This window comes from Trachemys scripta, chromosome 2 (assembly GCF_013100865.1).
Source record: "Trachemys scripta elegans isolate TJP31775 chromosome 2, CAS_Tse_1.0, whole genome shotgun sequence".
NCBI classification, from domain to species: Eukaryota; Metazoa; Chordata; order Testudines; family Emydidae; genus Trachemys; species Trachemys scripta.
Window position 1 is genome coordinate 54,502,311 of NC_048299.1, and position 23,022 is coordinate 54,525,332.

General features: G+C 37.8%; 1 protein-coding gene across 2 annotated transcripts in view; it reads left to right on the forward strand.

Annotated features, from left to right (window-relative positions):
* AHR (aryl hydrocarbon receptor) overlaps positions 1–23,022 on the forward strand; it is an 88,963-nt gene that overhangs the window by 58,496 nt on the left and 7,445 nt on the right. The window contains exons 4-10 of one of the 2 annotated variants that reach the window (XM_034760564.1): positions 7,265–7,354; positions 9,354–9,477; positions 14,723–14,853; positions 15,276–15,478; positions 17,710–17,819; positions 20,612–20,753; positions 21,560–22,826. In XM_034760564.1, coding sequence (XP_034616455.1) covers positions 7,265–7,354; positions 9,354–9,477; positions 14,723–14,853; positions 15,276–15,478; positions 17,710–17,819; positions 20,612–20,753; positions 21,560–22,826 — 2,067 coding nt within the window. The remainder of the gene's footprint in view (positions 1–7,264; positions 7,355–9,353; positions 9,478–14,722; positions 14,854–15,275; positions 15,479–17,709; positions 17,820–20,611; positions 20,754–21,559; positions 22,827–23,022) is intronic. The other variant, XM_034760565.1, reaches the window with a different exon arrangement.

A 23,022-nucleotide genomic window follows, 5' to 3' on the forward strand; every position in this document is an offset into this window, starting at 1 on the left:
CAATATTTTTTGCTTTTTTTTAACAATACAGTTTAGAATTATTTTTATCAATATATATTTGGCTGTGGGACTTGGATTGTTTGTCTGATGTAGATGATCCATGGGTGCATCTTCAAAGACAAATTACTGCGATACACAGGGCCACATTTCCCATTCGGTATTGTAGGCATGCCTAGGGGCGCAAAATTCAAATTTTGTTGCTCCTGTGTCCTGGCAGGGGACAGGGCCTGTTGAGGGGGAGACAGCTCCACGCAGCCCTGCTGGAGCGCTCCTCGCTCAGCCTGGCAGACAGTCAGTTCCCAGCGGGACCGGTGAGTGCGGCTGGGGGGCAGGGCATGGGAGAGTGGGTCTCTGATGGGATTTATGGGGGGATGGGAGGTCTATGTGTGTTGGGGTGCTGGGCTGTGTGGGAGGGCTGTGGACGGCGAGGTGCCTAAAAGTCACATGTGGCGGTACTCCCACTGCCCGCAGCTTTTAGGAGCTACGAGCCCCACAGCCCCACAGGGGCACCCCCGCAGCTCTCAGCTGCTGCCGGGCAGTGGGGGATGGGCTGGAGCTCCAAGCCCATGCAGATGGGTGGGGGAGCTCGGATCTGGGGCAGCCACCAGAGATGGTGTGGGGACCACAAGGTATAAATCCGGCCCTGGTGATGCATGCTACTTGGTCTTACTCTTGCAATGACTGAAAAGCTTGTTAGCATAGAAAGCAATATCTTGTCTCAGCTGGTTCAGCCTGTTACCATAGAGCACCAGTCTTCTGGATTCTGAACTGTCTTCCTATGTGGTTCCAGGTGTAGTTCAAAGTATTGGTTAAAACCTATAACAATTTGTGATCTTGGTCCTAGATATCTAAAACTTACCTTCTCGAGTCATGTAATGAAAGATACCATCTGCTGAGCTGCTCTAGGCAGTACTTCATGTGACTAAAATGTTTATAGGTGATGATGTGCTCACTGGAAGCTCCTGTCTTCTCTGGTTGTTTGAAAGAGCCTAAATTTGGCAATACTAGTTCAGGTCACGTTGTAAAACCTAAACTTTTGATTCACTTCTACTATCAGGGAGTAGGTAGAGGGAGGGGGAAGTGGTCTGAACGAGACAGGGTTTTTATATACTATTTTGTATTTTGGTATTTTTATTTTATTTATACGAACATAAGATGTCCATACTGGGTCAGATCAATGGCCCATATAGCCCAGTATTCTGTCTTCCAGCAGTGGCCAATGCAAGATGCATCAGTGAGAATGAACCAAACAGGGCAATTATCTAGTGATTCATCCCCGATCCCCCGATCATCCAGTCAAAGGTTTAGGGACACACAGAGCATGGGATTGTGTTCGTGACCTTCTTGGCTTATAGCCATCAATGACCCTGCAATCTCCATGAATGTATCTATTATTTTTTGAACCCATACTTTGGCCTTCACAACATACACTGGCAGGGAGTGCCACAGGCTGACTGTGCGTTGTTTGAAGAAGTACTTCCTTATGTTTGTTTTAAACCTGCCATCAATGAATTTTATTGAGTGATTATGTTAAGGGGTAAAGAGTTCTTCCTTACTCACTTTCTCCACACCATTCATCATTTTGTAGACCTCTATCTTATCCACCCTTAGTTGTGTCTTTTCTAAGCTGGTCAGTCTTTTTAATCTATCTTCTTATGGAAACTGTTCTGTACACCTAATCTTTTTATCGCCCTTTTCGGTACCTTTTCCAGTTCTAATGTATCTTTTTTTCAGATTGAGTGAACAAAACTTTATGCAGTATTCAAGATGTGAGCGTACCATGGATTTATATAGTGACCATATACTTTCCTAATGGTTCCCAACATGCTGTTAGGTTTGCTTGTTTGCTTGTTTGCTTGTTTGCTTGTTTGCTTGTTTGCTTGTTTGCTTGTTTGCTTGTTTGCTTGTTTGCTTGTTGCTGCTGTTGCATGTTGAGCAGATGTTTTCAGAGAACTATCCAAAATTTCTCCAAGATCTTTCTTGAATAGTAACAGCTAATTTAGACCCCCCCATCATTTTGTATGTATAATTGGAGCTATATTTTCTAATGTGCGTTACTTTGCACTTATCGCCATTGAATTTCATCTGCCATTTTTTGGCCCAGTCACCCAGTTTTCTGGGATCCCTTTGTACCTCTCTCCATTGTAGGAATAAATGATCAGTTTTCCACCCTTTGTTTCCTATCTTTTTAACTAGTTACTGATTCATGAGAAGGTCTTCCCTCTTATCCCATGACTGCCTACCTTTTTAAGAGCCTTTGGTGAGGGACCTTGACAATGGCTTTCTGAAAGTCCAAGTACACTATATCCACTGATCACCCTTGTTTACATGTTTGACACTCAACAAATTTTAATAGATTGGTGAGGCATGATTTCCCTTTACAAAAGCTGTGTTGACTCTTCTGCCAACATATCGTGTTAATCTATAATTCTGTTCTTTGCTATAGTTTCAACCAATTTGCCTGGTACAGAAGTTAGGCTTACTAGCCAGTAATTGAAAGGACTGCCTCTGGAGCCTTTTTAAAAGGTGTTACATTAGATATCCTCCAGTCATCTGGTACAGCGGCTGATTTCAGCAATAAATTACATACTACAGTTAGTAGTTCTGCAGTTTTATATTTGTGTTCCTTCAGAACTCTTGGGTGACTACCATCTCATCCTGTTGGTTTATTACTGTTTAATTTATCAATTTATTCCATTTCTTCTATTGACCCCTCAATCTGGGACAGTTTCTCAAATTTGTCATCTAAAAAGAATGGTTCAAGTGTGGGAATCTCCCTCACATCCTCTGCAGTGAAGACTGAGGCAAAGAATTCACTTAGCTTCTCTGCAACAGCATTGTCTTCTTTCAGTGCTCCTTTAGCACCTTGATTTCAAAGACTAAGAATCATAATGATATAATAAAGTCAAAATCGAAGTCAGTTAATATTTATAAAACTATCCCAACGTTCTAATTAAATATCTGTTCACAAAGTAGGAGGGTTTTAATATATGTCCTACAGATAAATTATGAACACTCCCTCTAGCACTTTTGAACTTTTACACAATTTGTTTCCTAATAACCCTAGTCACTATTTAGTTTGTAGTTGTCCTTCAAAGACAATAATAGTTCAGTTACTTGGATAAAAGAAAATAAATGTATTCCAATCACTATTCAGGTAGCAATAAATTATCACTGATGTGTGATGATAAATTCCTAAAATAAATACTTGAATGCAAAAGTAAAATATTTAGTTTAAGTATGAAATTCATTTATTCATATCATCCATAGTCCTTAGTCAAAACCAAAATCAAATTCAACTGCATGGTCTCCACCTGTCAGAGGGTGCACTTGCTGCTGGTGGCATCTCCTCCTGGGTGCTCTGGAGATTAGCTCTGGCCAGGTTTTGTGCCCTCCCCTGGTGGTGGTTCTCCCATAATCCTCTCGCCCTGTGTACCACTCACTCCAGGAACCACAGCCTCTTTGTGACTCGGCCTTCCAGCCACATAGTTCCCCCTTCCAGGGTATGTAATAAATCAGGCAGTCCACTGCCATCTGCCTGGTTGGTGCCAAATCCCTAGTAGCTGGTAGGGGAACCTGGGCCCACTGTCTACTCTGGGTTCCAGCTCAGAGGCTCTCCAGTGAGTAGCCAAGGCCAGCAATGTCCTACCTAGCTGCTTTCCCCCTGATCCTTTCCTGGCTTCCTTCCTCCCTGGGTTTGCCAGCATCCCGACTCCCTCCTCTCAGGGAGTGACTGCAGCCTACCTTCCTGCAGCATCCTCTAGTTACAAAAACCTCACTTTCTGAGAGACATGCTAGAAAGAATTTTGAAAGAATTAGAGAGCTCATCTAATGATTGGTGCTCAATTAAGGCTCACTTCATTTGCTGGTGTAATTTTTTTTCTACTGATTAGACCATGTCTTATACAGCATCAGTGTAGTGACTGACATGACTACCAGGTACAGTAAATATACCCATATAATGTGATAGTTGAAAATAAACTACTTAGCAAGGGTACTGTGTTTTGTATAGCACCTAGCACAATGAGGTCCTTATACATGACCAGGGCTCCTGGTTGCTGTAATAATAAGGAAAAAATAAGGAATTATCTTCACCAACTTTTTCAAAAGGAACAACAAGAATGATGACCCCAACATTTTTAGTTTTTGTCTATACTTTCTTTGATATTGTCGTCTTGAAAATAATCCCTAAAAAAACATGAAAGGGAAAGAATCCTAAACACTGACTGTAAATTAATATTGATGAAAACTAATTTCCTCAATGACTAGAAAAGCTAATCAGAATTAGAAATACTTCAGTATATTATTGTTTTAATTCTAAGCAGATACAATGAACAAATACCATGGAAGTATTAAGGTGACCAGTTTACCTTTTAAATGGAGCAAAACACACACATACATAAAACACTTACTTATACTAGAGACATCCATTGGTTAGGTTTAAAATGAAATTAGTTTTACTTTATCCAGTTTTTAAAAACAGATAAATGACATGATTAAACTGTTGTAACCAAACAAGAAATTGATGAGTTCAAACTTATGTAGGGCACCTATATGCTTACAGAACATTAAGCATTGTTTTTCTAATAAAAACTTTGGGAAAGTGATTTATTTTGTATTTTATAGAAACTGAAGTTGCCACTTACCTAACAAACCATTTTTGGCATGGACAGCCATTTCTCTCTAAACTAAGCATCAGAACCACTATAAAATATGTTGCTCCAGACTGGAGAGATGGCCTCTTCATATTACAATGAGCAAAGAATCTTTGACTTTTGGATGAAAAGATACAGAAACTAATTTTAGCTGCTGGGCCAGAATGTAATCGCACTACAGTTTACAGCATTTTTTAATTTTAGGTGTATTAGTACTGTATAAATCAAATCAAAAGAGCACCCAAACAAAGGCCTTGACATTTTTGCACTGTATTCACTTTTAATTTATATTATCTTTTAACAAAACCAGGCACATTAAATGACATGCAGTAGTTATGTAGTCAGCTACGAGAACTGAAGACTTGTATTGGTTATACTATTAATTTAACTCTGTATTCTTTTTAACTCATACTGTTACTTATTCTTCCAGGATTAGAACCCTAATATCCTGTTTATAGGTGGAGGACGCTTCATTTTTGAAAAGTTTTTAAACAGCTCCATAAATGTGACATTTCTGTTTTTTATTTATTTTATTTTTTAAAAATGTAAGATGCTCAGAGAGTCTTCAAAAAGGTAATTTAATGGACTATTTAACCTGACCTTATTAAACCCTGGTAATGGGAAGAACAAATTGAAGTAGTAACTGCACCCTAAGAGGGAGAATTTATGAAATAACAGTTGTGCCGAGGATCACGAACGTGTAGGTGTGGTGGGTAATTCTTTGTAATGAGATTCATTTTCTTACTTTAGTTTGTAAACATGACAATATTTTATCATTCATTTACTTTGTGATCTAGAAGTTGTAAATAATAATTTTTCACACTAAAAATTTGAACACATTGTCAAAGTCTAACTTTAAATGCAACTATGGTAATTAAATGGCAAAACATACTTAGTTCAGTCCCTTGAGACAGCCTTTTGTTAAAATCTTGACTGGAATCCATGAAAGTAAATCAGCACCTTTTAGATGAGCTGCCAAGTCACAAATATTCTGTTTGCTATCACAACAATCGCTGTGAACCATATTGATTGTGAGCTCAGATAAATACCCTTTGCGTGACTTTAAATAAGGAGCTACTTTGTCTAGTTCTTCATAAAGGGAAAACTCTCTTTAAAAACATTGTTTGCTTGCAGCGTCTGCTAGTACAGATGTTTTCAGCTTTATATTTTAAATGATCTGCAAAATGCTTTTTTAATCATATAGAGAGCTTGATGACTTACTTGCCTCTCCATGTAAGACCTGTGTGCTCTATAAGTAAAATAGATTTGGTTCCATTTTTTTACTGCACATGGTATTTTATCTGTTAATTGTGCAAAAGGTTTGGGTTATCTAAGCCTTGCTAAAGTTCCATTTGCACCACACGTTGGTTGGGAGAATTGTGTTGTAACTAGATCTATATTGGTTTTATAGTACTGCTCATTACCATAGTAACTCAACATCTTCAACAATAAATAGGTAGCAATAGAGAAGTTACTAGTGAACTTCATTGTGCCTTTCCCTTTTGGGGTTAAAGCTCTGAGATAATGTGTGTTTTGTTTTTATGTGTTTAAGTCCCCATTCATTGTGGTACTTGTAGTGTGGTGTGGACAAGCCTATAAATAAGTAAACGGTAATTTTAAAGATGTTTATCTGTTATGCACTTAAAATTGAGAATCTATTATGCAATCTGAGCTAACCCTGCATTATTGCCTTATTTCTTCTATTATTGGGACATTTTACTTCAAGGAAAAAATTCATCCTCGGTGTAAATGACTTAATAGGACTTACTGTAGTGTTTTCCCTCAGTAGTGTTTCATCAGGAATTAATTAAACTCGATATGTAGAATATAAATAAGTATCGTATTTCAACTAACCTTTTAGAAATTAATTTACACTTACCACATACCTATTTGGGGTGCATGACTCATTATCAGTTCATGATTTGTAGAGGTATGACTGTCTTGTGATTTGTGGTGTAAAGTAGGAGGGATCTATGGACAGTTAGAGGTGACCTGATTATCTTAATCCTGCATTTATGGACTTTTGAATATCTGAGGTTTTAAGATGTAACTTACTGTAAGTTAATTTCCCGGCTTTCAGGTATTTATTTTCTTTTGAAATTAGAGTGGCCTATTAGTTTTCCACTCTGAAGTTATTTGATAAATATTTGCATCCTTAACTACAGTTCATTGTTATAGTACCAACTCCTCTCAATTTATAAAAGCACATCTCTGCATTATGTTTTTTCCACAATAATAAAAAGTGCTACATAAGAACAAGGTGGCAGTGTTATGCGCTTGGAGAAGGATAGCTTAAAAGTCAGTATGCAGAAATGTGTACTTAGGATTTTATATAAAATCTTTTCTTTCAGGTTCAGATTGCATTATACAGAATTGCATACCTTTGTTAGGTACTGGTAAAATCAGGACTTAATTGTCTAACAGTGTAAGTAGGGAAATTTTTGATTTCTTTTAAAGTGATACTTTGTTTTAATGCATTGCAGTTCAAACTAAAGCTGGAGGTGCAAAACCAGCCAGTAGTTTATAGAAACACTGAAATTTATAGAAACGCTATTTAATCTGGAATTCTGTCTTTCAAGCTAATGGATTTTGGTGTTTTTTCTTTTCAGGCATTAAATGGCTTTGTGCTGGTTGTTACAGCAGGTGCTCTAGTCTTTTATGCCTCTTCAACCATCCAGGACTATCTGGGGTTCCAGCAAGTATGTCCTTTTTTTTTTTTTTTTAATCTCACTCCCCTCTTCCTCGCCCCCCCCCAACAAGTTTTTATGGATTTCTAGAAGATTTTAATTAATGATTTCCTAAGGCTTCAAAGCTCATATTTAGTCTTTGATAATTTACATGGAAAATAATCTGTTTAAATATTTTGAGCTGGATTACTTTGGTACTATACTTCTTTAGTATTAGCTGATATAGTAGAGAGGGGGTCTTGTGCCAAGCAAAATATGAATATTTTTCCAACATTGTGTTAAGCAAGTCAGGGAACTTTCACAGTTAAATTGTCTGTACTGGAACAAATGTTTGAAATCGTATGAAATGCTGCACAATTTACGGTGCTGAATGGTACATCATTCACTAGAAAGGTAATTTTAATAGGAACTTTTCTTAATAAATGACCTACATATGCTTTAAGGTTAGTTTAATTATGTATTGGGTTAGTTTACTAATTTTTTTTAGTTTCTTTTGCGTTTGTTTTTCTTCAAGTATAATACCTTTTTTGTAAATGACTCACTGTGTAAATGAAGGATCTGAGTTTTTGTTTAATGATAATATCACTTAATATATAAGCCAAACAAATTATGTTGTGCTGCAGAATATAAAAAAAAAAATCCTGTTTAATGGAAAATGATCATACTGATATCCAGAAGGTACAGTTGTACTTAACTTCTTCACCACCTGGGATTGATACAGATCTGTCTTGCTGGGTGCTGGATATATATGCTAGATGGTGATATATGTAGTTGCTGTTAGACCCAATAGAATCTCTTCTTACTTTTATCATCTTAGCCAATGGATAAGGGCATTGGGAATTTTAGTTTAAAAGCAAATGCTCCAAACAAAATATATATATTTTTCAAGTTACACACCTTTGTTGAAAAATAAGAAAAGTTGGAAAAACAGAGTAGGTATGAAATGCACATTGTAACTGCAAAATGTCAAGTTTGCATTTCTTATGGAATGAAAAGTAAAGCTTAAAACTTACATTAAGATTTAAAAATTATTATTTCTGGCAGTTTTTCTAGTAATGGTTGACTTTTTTAATAAAACATGGATAAAGCAAAGAACTAATTTGTTTGAGCTAAACTGTTGCTTCTGCCAAAACCATCTTATATTCCTTATGTCCTTGTTATTTAGATACTGTGAGTTTATATAATGGTTGATACCACAGAAAGCAAATATTTTCTAAGAGAACCTACAGTACAGAAATTTATCTCAATTATCTGATCCTGCTTTTGAAATTCTTTTCTTAGCTTTAAAAAGTTTTCCTTCAATTCTTTCAACCCCGATGCAGGAAGTTCTTAATGTTTGGCTCACGTCCCGTTCTTAAGCACCATTACTGCAAATGATAAGGCAGTTTAATAATTAAAGATATAAATGGACCTTAGATAGGGAAAGATTTCAGGCAAACAAAACCAACGTTCAGAGTTTATACTTGTCTTATATTTGTGAGTTTCTTTGGGACCTTGTCTCCTATCACAACTATGCTCAAGTCCTGATTGGCACTGTACTTACTTTGCTTCTATATAAAGTGGAGTGTGCTTTAAAAAAATCCATTTCATCTTTATCTCCTCTATTTAAAAAAAAAAAAAGAGAGAGAGAGAGAGACATTGTCATTGTCATTTCTGTATATGGCAAAGCTGTTTTCTTATTTTTACATTTCTGTTAGGCTGTCGTGGACAATGAAGAGTGAAAAATAAAATCTTGATAAATTAAGATAGGCTGAGCTTGTGTCAGAAGAAAACCAAAATATAACAGGAAGGAATTCAATTCTAATGGGCACGACTGGATTCTTTTATGAGCATTTACAAATGATTTCATGAAACTTGTTCTTCTTAAATGCAATAATATGTTTGTATCTCTAGTGAGATGGATTGTAGTATCCAGTTCAGCAACCAGTCATGTAATTGAAGTCAATAAGATGACTTTGGTACTGTCATCAGAGATGTCTTACTCTCTCAACTTTTTCCTTTTTGCATATAGTCTGATATTATACACCAGAGTGTATTTGAATTGATTCATACAGAAGACAGACCTGAGTTTCAGCGTCAGCTTCATTGGGCATTAAACCCTGCACAAACGACAGATTCTGCACAGAGAACACAAGGTGAGAATGCAATCAACTAGCTTACAGTTGCCTTTTATGTATTTGTATTCTAAATCATAAATTCTTATTTCAGATAAGCATTTAACACATGACTCTTGCATAAACAAGATTTTAGTTTCACTTTAAATGGAAAATTACAGGTGGAAAATACTGTTTTGAAACGCAAATCCCAAGCCTTGCACGTCGCATCACTACTCATTAATTAGGGTGAAATAATGTGATGCCTAGGATGGATATTATGTTTCTAAAAGTGCCCAAATGTGATTTTTATTTCATAAACTGAAGATACAAACACACACAACAACCAATCAATTTATCTAAACATCTCTGTCCAGAGGGAAGAAAGGTCTTGATCATGTCTCTTTGAATGAAGTGTGGGTGTCCCTTCCATGAAATTATGCATTTGTTACACATTCTCTCCTGATACTGAGCTTGACATTAAATTTGTTAGCTCAGTCAGGACGTCATTTAAATTGTGTGACATACCTTTTCAGCACTTTTTGCCCATCTTCTGTGATGGCTGAAGGGGTGCATTTGTCACATCTTTGCACTGGAAAAGTGCATTGGTGGCTGTGGAAGAGTGGCTTTTTATTCCCTGTTCACATATGAAGTCTCTCTCACGTACACCCCCTCCTGGGTAGGAGCAGGAAAAAGAACAAAAGGTAGCTGCATACACAAGAAAGATGGCCCTTAAAACCAGAGACTATCCTAATTGGCCTTATGAGGTAGGTGCCAATTTGATCTTTTGGATTGAGAAGCGATTAGTAATAGATCTCTTACCTATAGGTACTGGGAGAGCTGCCTTTATGGCTGGCTTTCTGTAATAACAAAGGAACTGAATACTACCTAGTAAAGCCACCAAACTAGTCAGTATCCAGGTAACCATGTGGTTTCATAGAATCATAGAAGATTAGGGTTGGAAGAGACTTCAGGAGGTCATCTAGTTCAACCCCCTGCTTAAAGCAGGACCACCCCCAACTAAGCCATATTTGGAAATACTTTTTTTTGGTACGACATTTTTACAATTTACATTATTTGGAAAACCATCCAAAAGTTGTACACCTCTGCCTCAATATAACGCTGTCCTCGGGAGCCAAAAAATCTTACCGCGTTATAGGTGAAACCGCGTTATATTGAACTTGCTTTGATCTACCAGAGTGTGCAGCCCCGCCCCCCCCCGGAGTGCTGCTTTACCGCGTTGTATCCGAATTCGTGTTGTTGGGTCGCGTTATATCGAGGTAGAGGTGTATTTGAATTATCATATATACTAGCTTCATTGATACTCTTAGATTGAGCTTTAATAAGGCTTTTGTACTGCTCTTTTTATAGCAATGCAAATGGTATTTGGGCCTTGCCCTCTTTGTCATGCAGTTTTAGTGGTGAAGGCATTTTATATCCATAGAGGACAGAAGACCTTTATTAGGTTGAAAACATTTTGGATAAGTGCATTTTGGCACTGTAGTTTTATAAATATGTGGGCCAGGCCCCATCTTCCTACTTATTATTGGATTATTTCCACTTTGAATCCCCCAAACAAGGAATAATCCATATTATGGTCAATCTACCTACATAAGGAAATTTGATTTAAAATTTTACAGTTTCCCTTTAACCTTCTTAAATTGCAGACCGATGGCATACTTCAGTATTTAATAAGGTAAATGTTCACTAAGCTAGGTAGGAAAAGACCAAATATCCTTGACCTGTGGTCTTGGCAGGGCAGGCACCAGCCGAGCAAGCTGGTGCTTGGGGCGGCAGCTTGTAGGAGGCGGCATTCCGCCCAATCCTAGGGCAGCACAGCCGCTTTTTGTTTTTTTGTTTTTGTTGTTGTTCCGCTCTGGTCGCCCTTTAGGGGGCAGCGGCTTGGAGGACGGGAGCGCCCTGCAGCAAGCCCACGTCCTTCCCTCCCAGCCACCCGGAGTGGTGTGGAGCCCTCCCGGCAGGGGGCACGGTGGGAGGGGCCGCGTGGCAGCGCCCTGCTGAAGCCCTGGCCGCCCCCCTTCTCTTTCTCCCCCCACTAGCCGGGGCACCCTGGCTCCAGCCGCGCCACCGGTCGTTCTTTTTTTTTTTTTTTTTTTTTTGCTTTGCTTTGCTTTGCTGTTCTGGCCGCCGCAGTTTTTTTTTGCTTGGGGCGGCCAGAAAGCCAGAGCCGGCCCTGGGTCTTGGCTCATTTAAAGCTCAGTGTGCTTCACAGTTGTTGGTGTTCCTAGTACAAAACAGTTCGTTTGTGTTTGTGACTCAACTAGTTTTTATAGTGTTTATACCAGATGTGTAAATTGATCCAGATCTAGCTGAAAACATACTACAGTGAACATGTCTTTTGATTTAGCGTTGGGACTTAATTTAGCAAACAGCTGTTGTCAGAAGACATATTTGTATAGAGTGGTTTACTCTAGAGTGAAAAAGCATTCCAAGATTAAAAATTCCTTTTAATAGCGCAGAGCAACTTATAAATAATGTTGTGTGAAAAGGTAAGACAATAGCTTAACTCAGCATCAGTTTTCACTTGAATGATGGAAGTAATGTAAGAACAGAGTAGGAATATTAGTGCTATGCAGTATGTTTCTAGTTTATTTAAAACTGTTAAACTGTTTTCACACCAGATTACTTGTAAATTGGGAAAATACAGCTTTTGGTTCTCAGGTCTTTTTTTTATTATTTAATTCAGATACATAACAAATGTCACATTTATTATCACAAGGACCCTGATATATTAGTGAAAGCATTATCTACTTTAATTCACTTCTGATTTTTAATACCCTCATCTCATATACATATATTTGTCTTGATTTGTACTTTTAGTGACCCACAGGATAAAAGTGCTATGGACACTGAACAAACATTTTACCCATTGTGAGGCATGGTTGGAGTTAAGGGCAGAATGGAAAGGAATAGTTCATTCAACTAGCCATCCATTTACTGGACCTGTAAATCAGAAAAATTAGTTTCTGAGGTTAGAAACCATTAGTTTTCAGTGTAGTACAAACATTTCATATTTAAATAGTAAATTGTGTGTATAGTGTGGTAATCTGGATTAACATGTTTTCATGGCTGATAACCTTTTCTTCTTATATGGAAAACTGAAAACATTCCATGTATGTCATTTTGCTGTTTTTACTTTCCTTTTTTGGTTTGTTTTCATAGGGGGAAATAGTAGGTATGACAGTAAGGAAGACAGTATAAAAATGAGTTTTCCATAATGAAACATGGTTCAAAATTTCAGATGTAGCTCTGCTGTGGAGGGAGCCTGCTGTGTTAGTATTAAGAGTAAGATTAAGTCCAAGAAAGAACAAGACAGCAATTGAGTACCCCAGACCATACTATTCAGGTTGCGCTATGTTGATTTCTGTTACAGAATGTTTCTATGAATTACCTGAGTTGCTAGTGTTAATGTTCATATTGCCATTTTTGGCATTCATAGTTAATTATAGGTGGCTTTTAACACCTTGAAATTAGAGTCCAGGTTTCATGACCTTTTAGATCCCTGGATCCAAAAAAGCAGTGCCAGTGTGTATGTTTGGGTCTTTCCTGTTTCTAAGGAAGTTAGAAGAAACTTTCAGACATTCTTGAGTGCAGCTGTACCATGGATAGTTAAATGTGTATTGCTGAAGAGTGATTCAAGAATGTATAAAATTACTCCCAAAATAGTGTGAGAGAGAATGGTACCGTAGCTAATGTGCAACTCATTTACTTTATTATGTTATGATATGTGAGAAACAACAGATTAGATCTTGCTTGAGATCTGGAATTTAATGTTTGAGTTTTTTATACCATCAAAATCAGTTTCCTCAATTGACTTCGTGTGGTTTTTCATTGATGCTCTTAGTTATTGAATTTCTATTAGAGTAAATGCCAGAGCAAATTTTGTGTAGGTTTTACGCACCTGATTAGTTTATTTTAATCAAGCTCTTTGCACAACTCCAAAGACACGCTGTATATATTGCATAAGAGATCTTACTTAGTTCTTACTAAATAATAATAATAATAATATGTGGAGATATACCTATCTCATAGAACTGGAAGGGATCTTGAAAGGTCATTGAGTCGAGTCCAGCCCCCTGCCTTCACTAGCAGGACCAAGTACTGATTTTGCCCCAGATCCCTAAATGCCCCCCTCAAGGATTGAATTTACATCCCTGGGGTTAGCAGGCCAATGCTCAAACCACTGAGCTATCCCTCCCTCCAGGGAAAACTGTGTGGCAGTTTTCTCAATTGCATCTGTATGTGCATATGAATTATTCTGGTAGGTCACTTTTTGGTGGTGGTGGGGGGTGTATGTGTATGTATATGTAAAGAGTACTTCATTAACTGACATTGAACAGACATAGTACAGTAATTGTAATATGTAACATCATGCAGATCATATGGTCAGTTTACAGGTTACTGATGCAATATTTTTTGCATTGTGTTTCTTGGACCTTAACAGTTGAAGTATAAATTAATGCCTGAATGTCACTTCACCAGCAAATAGTTATCCTAAATTGCCAACACAGTATCATTTTACCACCTCAGTTACACATCCTTAAGTTGCACATGCGTCTGATGGATAGAACTACACACTGATTTCATGATCAGCACTGTACACAACAAATCTTGCTGCTTTTGTTGTTTCTGTATTCTGCACCTGCTATAGAAACATCACAATCTATGAATTGGAGAATGTTTCTATAAAAATAAACGAACATTTAACAAGTGGCAGTGTGCACAACTGAACAGAGCAGCTGATCTGTGGCACTTTTCCTGTTGGATTTTGTTAGATGCTTGGAGAGTTGTGATTTCTTAATGCAATATTAGGCATCAACAGGAAATGCTGTAGGATTTTCAAAAGGACTCAGTGGAGTTAGGTGCCCAAGGAAAATAAATGGGAGTTGACTGCCAAACTCCCTTTGAAAATCCCACCTGTAAGGCAGTGTGGACATTGTCCATGGAGAAATCTAATTTTCCAAGACTGCTTCAAAATCTGAATCATAAACTAAAAAAAGGACTACTAAAGAACAACTAGGAGGTGTGTTCGACATAATTCTACAGTATGATAAACAGTTAAACACAATCCTATCAGGAGAATTGATATTTAAACCATTTCTAGTGGTGCAGTCAATGTAGGTCTTGAGGATGTTTCCAATTTACATTGTTCACGTTCAGGTCATGACCTGAGATTTTGTTTATGGGGCGGAAGATCATTTGTTATAGATAGCCTTCACTAGGTGTTTCTCTAAAAATAACCCTTATAAATAATCTTTTCCTGCAGGCGATAATGCTTTTTCACAGCCAGCAGCCTATTATAAGCCAGAACAGCTTCCTCCAGAGAATTCTTCCTTTATGGAAAGAAATTTTGTCTGCAGATTACGGTGCCTCCTGGATAATTCATCTGGGTTCTTGGTGAGTATACAATTATATAAAGGCTTCCACTGTTGCCTAAAGTGTATAAAACTAGAGAATGGTGGTAAATAGTGCCTAGGAATAAAATAAAAGATTCTCTGAATCCATCTCCGCTTACATAGAGTTCAGAACTATTCAGCTTTTGTTTACTGGTGATGTTCTGTTTTACACCAGGTTTTCTGTGTTTGCTTTTTGAGATGGGTTTATGGGGTAATAGATTTCTAAATGACAGGCATCTAAGTATAGCAGCATAACTCTATTTTTTTATTAATTTTTTAATATTAATTAAGGTCCAAAGCATGAATGTGATGGAAGTTAAAATAAGTGCCACTTTTCAGAGAAATATGTTATCAAAAAAAAAAAAGTTTGATGCATGAATATCTCTCTAATCTGTGATCACTATATATTTTCCTCATCTGAAGGCCATGAATTTTCAAGGGCGATTAAAGTTTCTTCATGGACAGAACAAGAAAGGGAAGGATGGCTCTCCTGTCTCTCCTCAGCTGGCTTTATTTGCAGTGGCTACCCCACTGCAGCCTCCATCCATCCTTGAGATACGAACCAAAAACTTCATTTTCAGAACTAAACACAAACTGGACTTCACGCCTATAGGCTGTGATGCAAAGTAGGTACATGGTCATCTACATAGCATGTTACATTTCCCTGTACACTTGCAGCTGAAATAGATCTCTGCATCTTTAAAGTGCTTAAATGGGTACCTTTAGGTGAGCATTGGAGGTGATTGTGTATTGGGGTGGTAAGTAGTAATTTGTCATTAGGTTTTTCTCCTCCACTGCTGGAAGATATAAAGCACTTGTAGATAGAAAGGGTACTGTCTACAGATATCCTCTTTATAAACTGTTTGATAATGCCTATCTCCTGAGCATTATCAAAACAAAAAATTCCTCTTCAGAAGTATCTTTATGAATTAGGGATAAAAGTAGCCCCTGGGAGGGCTGATTTAGAATACTCTCCACTGATGAGAATGAAGTTCACACAAATCAAAGCATCTTTCTCATCGTCTCCTCCTCCTCCTCACCCAGCCACCCTTTCAATTCAAATAGATGTAAACTACTATGGAAATGTGATTTGTTGCAAATTAGCTGTAAGTGAAACAAAATTATACAGAAATTAATCACATGAAATAACTGTTTTGCACAGTGCTTTGGACCAGTTTCCTTCCAAACCGTTATTTTGTCTTCATTTTAAGAAAATAAACCCTACTACATTTCTAGATCAGCATAGCACAACCATGCCCCAAGCATGGCAAAAAGCGCACTAAATTGATTAAAGATAAAATCCTCTGGCCTGTCCTGAGTTTTTCCCTTCTCCCTCCCTTTCTGAGATCAGATTTTCAGTGTTCTCAATGCTTTAAATCTTCTCTCCCATTTATGATTGGGTAACCCTGGTCAGATTTCCGTGGACCCGTGGTGCACAATGTACAGCCAGATTATCCTCCACCCTTTCCATCAGTATATGAGTATGCTTTTTCTATATTCCCCCAACTACTACTAATCCCAATAAAGAAAAGTAGATGTGAATATATAAAAGAGAAGTAAAATTTGCTAGCCCTGAGGTTGCTATCTTCATCTCTTCCTCTTTCCATTTTTGTTTTTGTATTTATTATATTGTCTTACCTTCCATCTCCCATTTTTCTTTTTTATTCACAAACCACTTATTCTTTATTTTGTCTCTTGTTTCCTTTCCTTTTTATTTTCTCTTTCCTTTTGTTACCCACATCTTTCCTTTTTCTTTCTACTGCATCTTCCTTTCTTTGGACGCCCCAGATGTCTTCCTCCTCAGTCTTTCCTTCCACTGAGCATTCCACTGTCAAACCCTCTGGGAGATACCCCCAGCGCCTTCAAAATTATTGCCTCTTCCATTCTTCATCCCCATTCCTGATAATATCCTGTTGATCCTGCTGTGGCCACAAAGGGCTCTCAAAGTCAACTCCTGTTGACTTCTATGGAGCATGGTGCTCCTGCCAGCACAACTCTTGTGTTCCCTTTAGTACTGTGGCGTTCGCGTCCACTCCCAAACTGAGCAGCTCAAGTGAGTGTCAGCTGGCATGAAATGCAGACGATGGAAAAGGTGTTTAATAACTTGAGGATGGAGGTGCTTAAATTTTTTTTTAAGAGAAGGGGGGTTAAGAGACATCATGGGCTTCTGTGCCGCAGAACTAGAGCACACAGTGCCAGCCTCCCTTTGCTGACTCTGATTCAATGGGACTCATGTCTTCACAGACCACCTAATTACACTATGAGCATCCCCAGACTCTTCAGTAACATAAGTGGCATATTCTTGAATACACCTTTGGCTAGAATAGATGTAGAAAATTGCCCAGAATACTTATCTAACTAGCAAGGAAATGTTAGGGGGGGAATTTAATGCCATATTTAACACCTACCAGTAAAACGTGGCTTGATTTGCACGCACACAAAACAAAATGCCAAGCAGACTAGGGGGTCCCCTTGCAGTAAACGGGAGCTACTGCTTGCACTGTAATTCTGAAAATTACTGCACTTATTTGCTGATACATAACAAAATACAGAATTAGGAGCATAACTTTAAATATCTATTTTTGGAAATTCTAGCCTTAATATCCAGTTTCATTTTGTGGAAGCATTTCTGTATTCTGAAGTCAGTTTAGGTAAATAATAAAGGCCGTATGGCTCATGATGTATTTGCTAAATTTTGTAAGAAAAATCACATAAAATCTTGCATAAAATCTTTATTGTAAATACTGATGACATACTCTGCTGTAGCAGAAATGTTTAGCCCTGATTAATTCCTGTGTTCATACTGTACATTGATACACCAGTAGTGCTACAGTTTGTTTTCCTTTTTGTTTTACAGAGGAAAAATTGTGCTGGGATACACTGAAGAAGAGCTGTGTATGAGAGGAACAGGATATCAATTTGTTCATGCAGCTGATATGCTTTATTGTGCTGAGAATCATATCCGAAGTAAGTGTAATTTGCCATCTGTGAGGCAGGCTGCTAAAACAAGCAAAGATTACATTTATAATAAAGAATGTTATGAAACATAACCAAAATTAATCTAGTCCAGGGGTTCTCAAACTGGGGGTCGGGACCCCTCAGGGGGTCGTGAGGTTATTACATGTGGGGGTCGCAAGCTGTCAGCCTCCACCCCAAACCTTGCTTTGCCTCCAGCATTTATAATGGTGTTAAATATATAAACAAGTGTTTTTAATTTATTAGGGGGTCACACTCAGAGGCTTGCTATGTGAAAGGGGTCACCAGTACCCAAAAGTTTGAGAACCACTGATCTAGTTATTTACAGAATAAACACTTTTCTTTGTACATGTTCTGCTGCTGCATATAAGTTTATACTAGAAGAAGAAATATTTAATATTCTTATCTAGACCCATTTTGGTTAAATATCCCAGTTCCTGTCATATCCTGCTGTTCACAGTTCCTGTTCCCCACAGCCCAACTGCTGCTATTTCAGCAACTTCTCTTAGGGAGATGGATTTTAAGATAGTTTTCCTTTAAGATGCTAAATGGAGAACGTCCTATGACCTACAGGCTTTTATTCTTCGTTGGAGGTAATGTTTAATAATTTCCCGCTATCCCCTTAGACATCTGTAGTAAATCACCTACACCCTGCTCTTCATTGATCATTTGTAAAGCAAACTGGTTAGTTATCCCAAAGGGGTGACCAGTAGGCACACAGTCCTCCCTGACTTGTGCAATCTCACATGTGTAAGTGGACCCCTGTGTCTGTTCAGAGCCCCATTAATAATCTGTCAGATCTGCCCACTCAGATCAGCTTGCAGGCTTGGGAGCCTTAAAGAAAAAGTTGGTGGCACACTCAATCGCCCTCACCCAAATCCAATCATGCAATGAATGTAAATATTACAGAGGTAGCTTCATTACTTCCAATTTCTGGCTGAGACCAGGATTGGAAATGGTGGCGCTGAAGGGAAAATTATTTCAAACATTTCAGAATCTCAAAAGATTTGTTTTTTTAAAATGTGAGAAGGTTCAGGGAAGACGTGGAATAATTTTTCCCTACTGGTTTTCCCATTCTAGTGCTAAGTATATTAAATGCCTCCTTATAAAATAGATTTTTTTTTTCTATTAGGGACTCTTACAAACTTTTACTTCTTTTATTTTGTCTAGGACTGCAATTATTTCACCACTGTATGTACTATAAAAGTGACAGTTGGATCACAAGATGAAGCAGTGGCAAATAGATTTTTTGAGCTAGCAGCTGAAAACTATGTATTTGAAATACTCACTGTTATACTATTTTCATCATCTTAAAGATTTAAAACAACTAAACATGACCCAGCCTAGAGTCAAAGCAAATGCTGTGTGTGTGGTGGTCTTGTTTTTCATTTTATTTTGTGTTTTTGTAATTGCATTTGCCTTTCTGCCAGAACACAGAGTTTAGGATTTTGTTGTGCTGTTGTATTTAGCAGTCCCTGCTATTGGCGAAATAATGGACCATGGTGCCATTAAATACTGGGATTTTTTGTATTGAATTGTCTCAGTGCCTGGAGTGACTCTCAGCAGAACGTCCCTTTGGCATTCCAGCACCTACTTACCACCCAGGCAAACTGGACTTTATGATGTAAGGTTATTAAAACCAAAACTAACACATGTTAGGTTTTGATCACTCACCCCAGGTTACTGGATACTTCAGGATCTAAGCAAAAAACAGCGCTGGAAGCCAATCTTTAGTAAACTAATTACAGATTTATTAATAAAATAAATGTCATTAAAAAGGTTAAAATCAGATAAAATACATGACAATTGAATCAGAATATATAAGCCCAGTTGATAGCAGAGATATAATGTCTGCTAATATCCATACGTCTCTCAGGGCTTTCCCAAAGTTAGCTTTTTGGGGATCTCAGTCCAGAGGCTCAAAACTCCCTCTGTTTAGGTTCAGCTGATCAGAGAAGGCAGGATCGAATTATCACTGACGCAGCATGAGTTTTCACCAGCTGAGGAAGAATAAGTAATACAGACAGCTTGTGAATCTCCATTGTTAAACGAAGGACCTTTGCTTTGAAGTTAACCTTTTACTTCCCATCCATACACAAATAATCCAGTTACATTGATTTACATAAGGTAATTGCCGGCCATTCATTTTAACAGAGATAGATAATTGAAGACAATGCAGGTAATATCATTAGTTACATACAGTATATACATATCTTTGATCTTAAGGTTGACGGAGTACAGAATACAGACAGACGAAAAACAATTCGATCAACATTTTCCTTGATCTCTTATCAACATAATTGAATGGGCTGATGTCTGCTAGCCCATTTAGCATCGATTTGATACTAGCACACAATTGAATTGGCCTGATTACATCGCAGTGCTTCTTGACATGCCTTAAAAGGTTACATGCAGGTGGACTGGCTAGTTCATTTTAAACTGTGCTGATTTGTCAGTGTCACATGACTATCTTAAAATTCATTGTGATTTTTGTTCCTGTATTTACTCTTGGCCTAATTAAAGCTTCTTGGCAGGCAGACCATATATTCATTTTGTTTTTATTTTACTTTCTGGGTCCAAATGGGCTTGGTTATTGCATATCAATGGGTTTATTGAGAACATAATTCTGTAATATGGAAGCATACTATTAAGTACTTACCTTTATACAAGTATAATTAAATTGCTTTTCAAGTAGAATTATTTATATAACATGCCAAGTTTTCTTGTTTATTTTTTAATTGGAAAAAATATTAAGCAGTATATTTGACCTTTTTTAATTCTAGTGATAAAAACTGGAGAAAGTGGCATGACTGTGTTTAGACTTCTTACCAAAGAAAAGCGATGGGCCTGGGTTCAAGCAAATGCACGCCTGATCTACAAAAACGGAAGACCTGATTATGTCATTGCAACACAGAGACCTCTTACGTAAGTGTTACTGCATAGTACTTGAAAACTCCCAACCTACCATCTGACATAGATCTTATTAAGATACAGGGATTTGGGGGTTATGTTTTTTTTTTGTTTTCGAATGTTCTCTACCTGCTGCAAAGAGCTTTTTGTTTTGTTTTAAGAGTTAAAAATTGTCCGTGTTGCAATAATTCCTTGACATCTCAAATTGTATGCAACACTGATTATGGCAGATGCCACTGTGTTCCTCTTAGGAAGTAAATTTAATGAAACAAAGGCACAAGATGGTTCCATCCACCCTACTTCTATTCTTCTCCCCTTTTCTCTTGGAAGAAATCCAACTGCAGCTGCAGAGACATCATATATTACTCATAGGAATTAACTTCAGTAGAGTACATACTGAATTCCATTCCACTTATTATTTAGCATTATCCATACAAACCCAACGCTCACTTGACACTGAGAAATGAAAAATACCAAGAGAATTCAGAGCTGAAAGATCCATGCTCCCAGCAAGTCAAGAATAGTAGAATAGGAAGTATGTAATTTAGGTTTATTGAATTGCACACATAATATTGATTAACATATGGAACATGTGAAAGTATTACAGTAAATAAACTCCTTATATCATGATCTGTTGCTCATTTTACCCACTAGAGTTAAGTTTTAATAGCCAGATTCCTCAGTGACTGGCCCTTTTTAAGTGCCTACAAATAGAATAGTTCACTTTGTTAATGCTTCAATTCTAGGAAACAGAACTATACTATTTTATTGTAATGACTATAATACTGTAATAAAGTACTGTAATTTTTTGTCAATTTCAGAGAAGAAGAAGGGTCAGAGCATTTACGGAAGCGAAACATGACGGTTCCTTTTATGTTTGCAACTGGTGAGGCTGTGTTGTATGAGTTAAACTTTCCTTTGCCTAGCCTAATGGATCCCTTGCAGACAAAGGTTAAAAGCACCCCTGGGAAAGGACCTACTGCCAAAGCTACACTACATAAAGAATATGTTGATCCAAACTCAATTCTGGGTGCCATGTTAAGGCAAGATGAGTCTGTATATCTCTGTCCTCCCGCTTCAGATAAACTTTCTTTCGAGAGAAACTTCTTTACGGACACCAGCGATGAATTGGGCAATGTTCTTAGCAGTGACTGGCAGGATAATCTTTTACCAACCGGAAATAACAACATCTTGAAACAGGAGCAAACCAACTGTCCCCAGGAAAGTAACTTAATGATTACTGAAGACAGCACAGGGCTCTTTCAAGATAATAAAAATAGTGACTTGTACAACATCATGAGAAGTCTGGGTATTGACTTTGAAGATATAAAATGTATTCAGCAGGATGAGGAGTTTTTTAAAACTGAATTTTCGTGTGCGGATGATATTGGAGACATCGACATAACTGATGAAATCCTGACCTATGTTCAGGATTCCCTAAATAATAAGCCTGACTTCTTGTATTCAGGTTGCCACCAGCAACAGACGACGTTTCAGAATTCTAGCTGTTTGGTACAGCAACATTTGGATAAGCAGCAACTTAATCAGCACCAAAACCAAGTGGCTGAGCAGCATCAGCAGCAGTTATGTCAGAAGATGAAGCATATGCAAGTTGATGGGATGTTCACAAATTGGAACTCTGGTAGTAGAGTGCCTTTTAGCTGTTCACAGCAACAGCCAGTGCAGTATGTTTTTTCGGACATGCCTGGCACTACTCAAGAGTTCGCTTACAAATCCGAAGTCAACCCTGCACCTCATGCATGTAGGCAGGAGTTTATGCCTTATAAACAGCCCACAACCCTGGTGCCACAGCTCTCTAATTTTACCCAAGTAGATTTCCCAATAGGATGTTTTGACAGATTGAACTATCCTGGTTCTTCAAGCTTGGAGGATTTTCTCAGTTGTTCACAAGAAGTCCCTGAGAATCAAGAGCGTGGAATAAACTCTCAGCCAGTTATGGTAACTTCTCAAACATGCTATGCGGGTGCTGTGTCTATGTACCAGTGTGTTCCAGAAACTCAACCCAACTCTGTGGATCAAATGCAATATAATTCTGTGATGGAGGATCAACAACTATTGTTAAATAAGGTATGATAAAGGTCATTGTTAAATTTTCTTGCATGTTATAATAGTTGTTAGCAGGAAACTAGATGGTTTATGGGATACAGAACCTATTATCAACTAAGTCATTGGATTTGAAACTGATGCAGTTGTAGTAATGAATGAGAGGTACTGTAGCGTCTGTTCATTAACCTGAAATGAGCCATGCTCAGTCCAGGTCCCA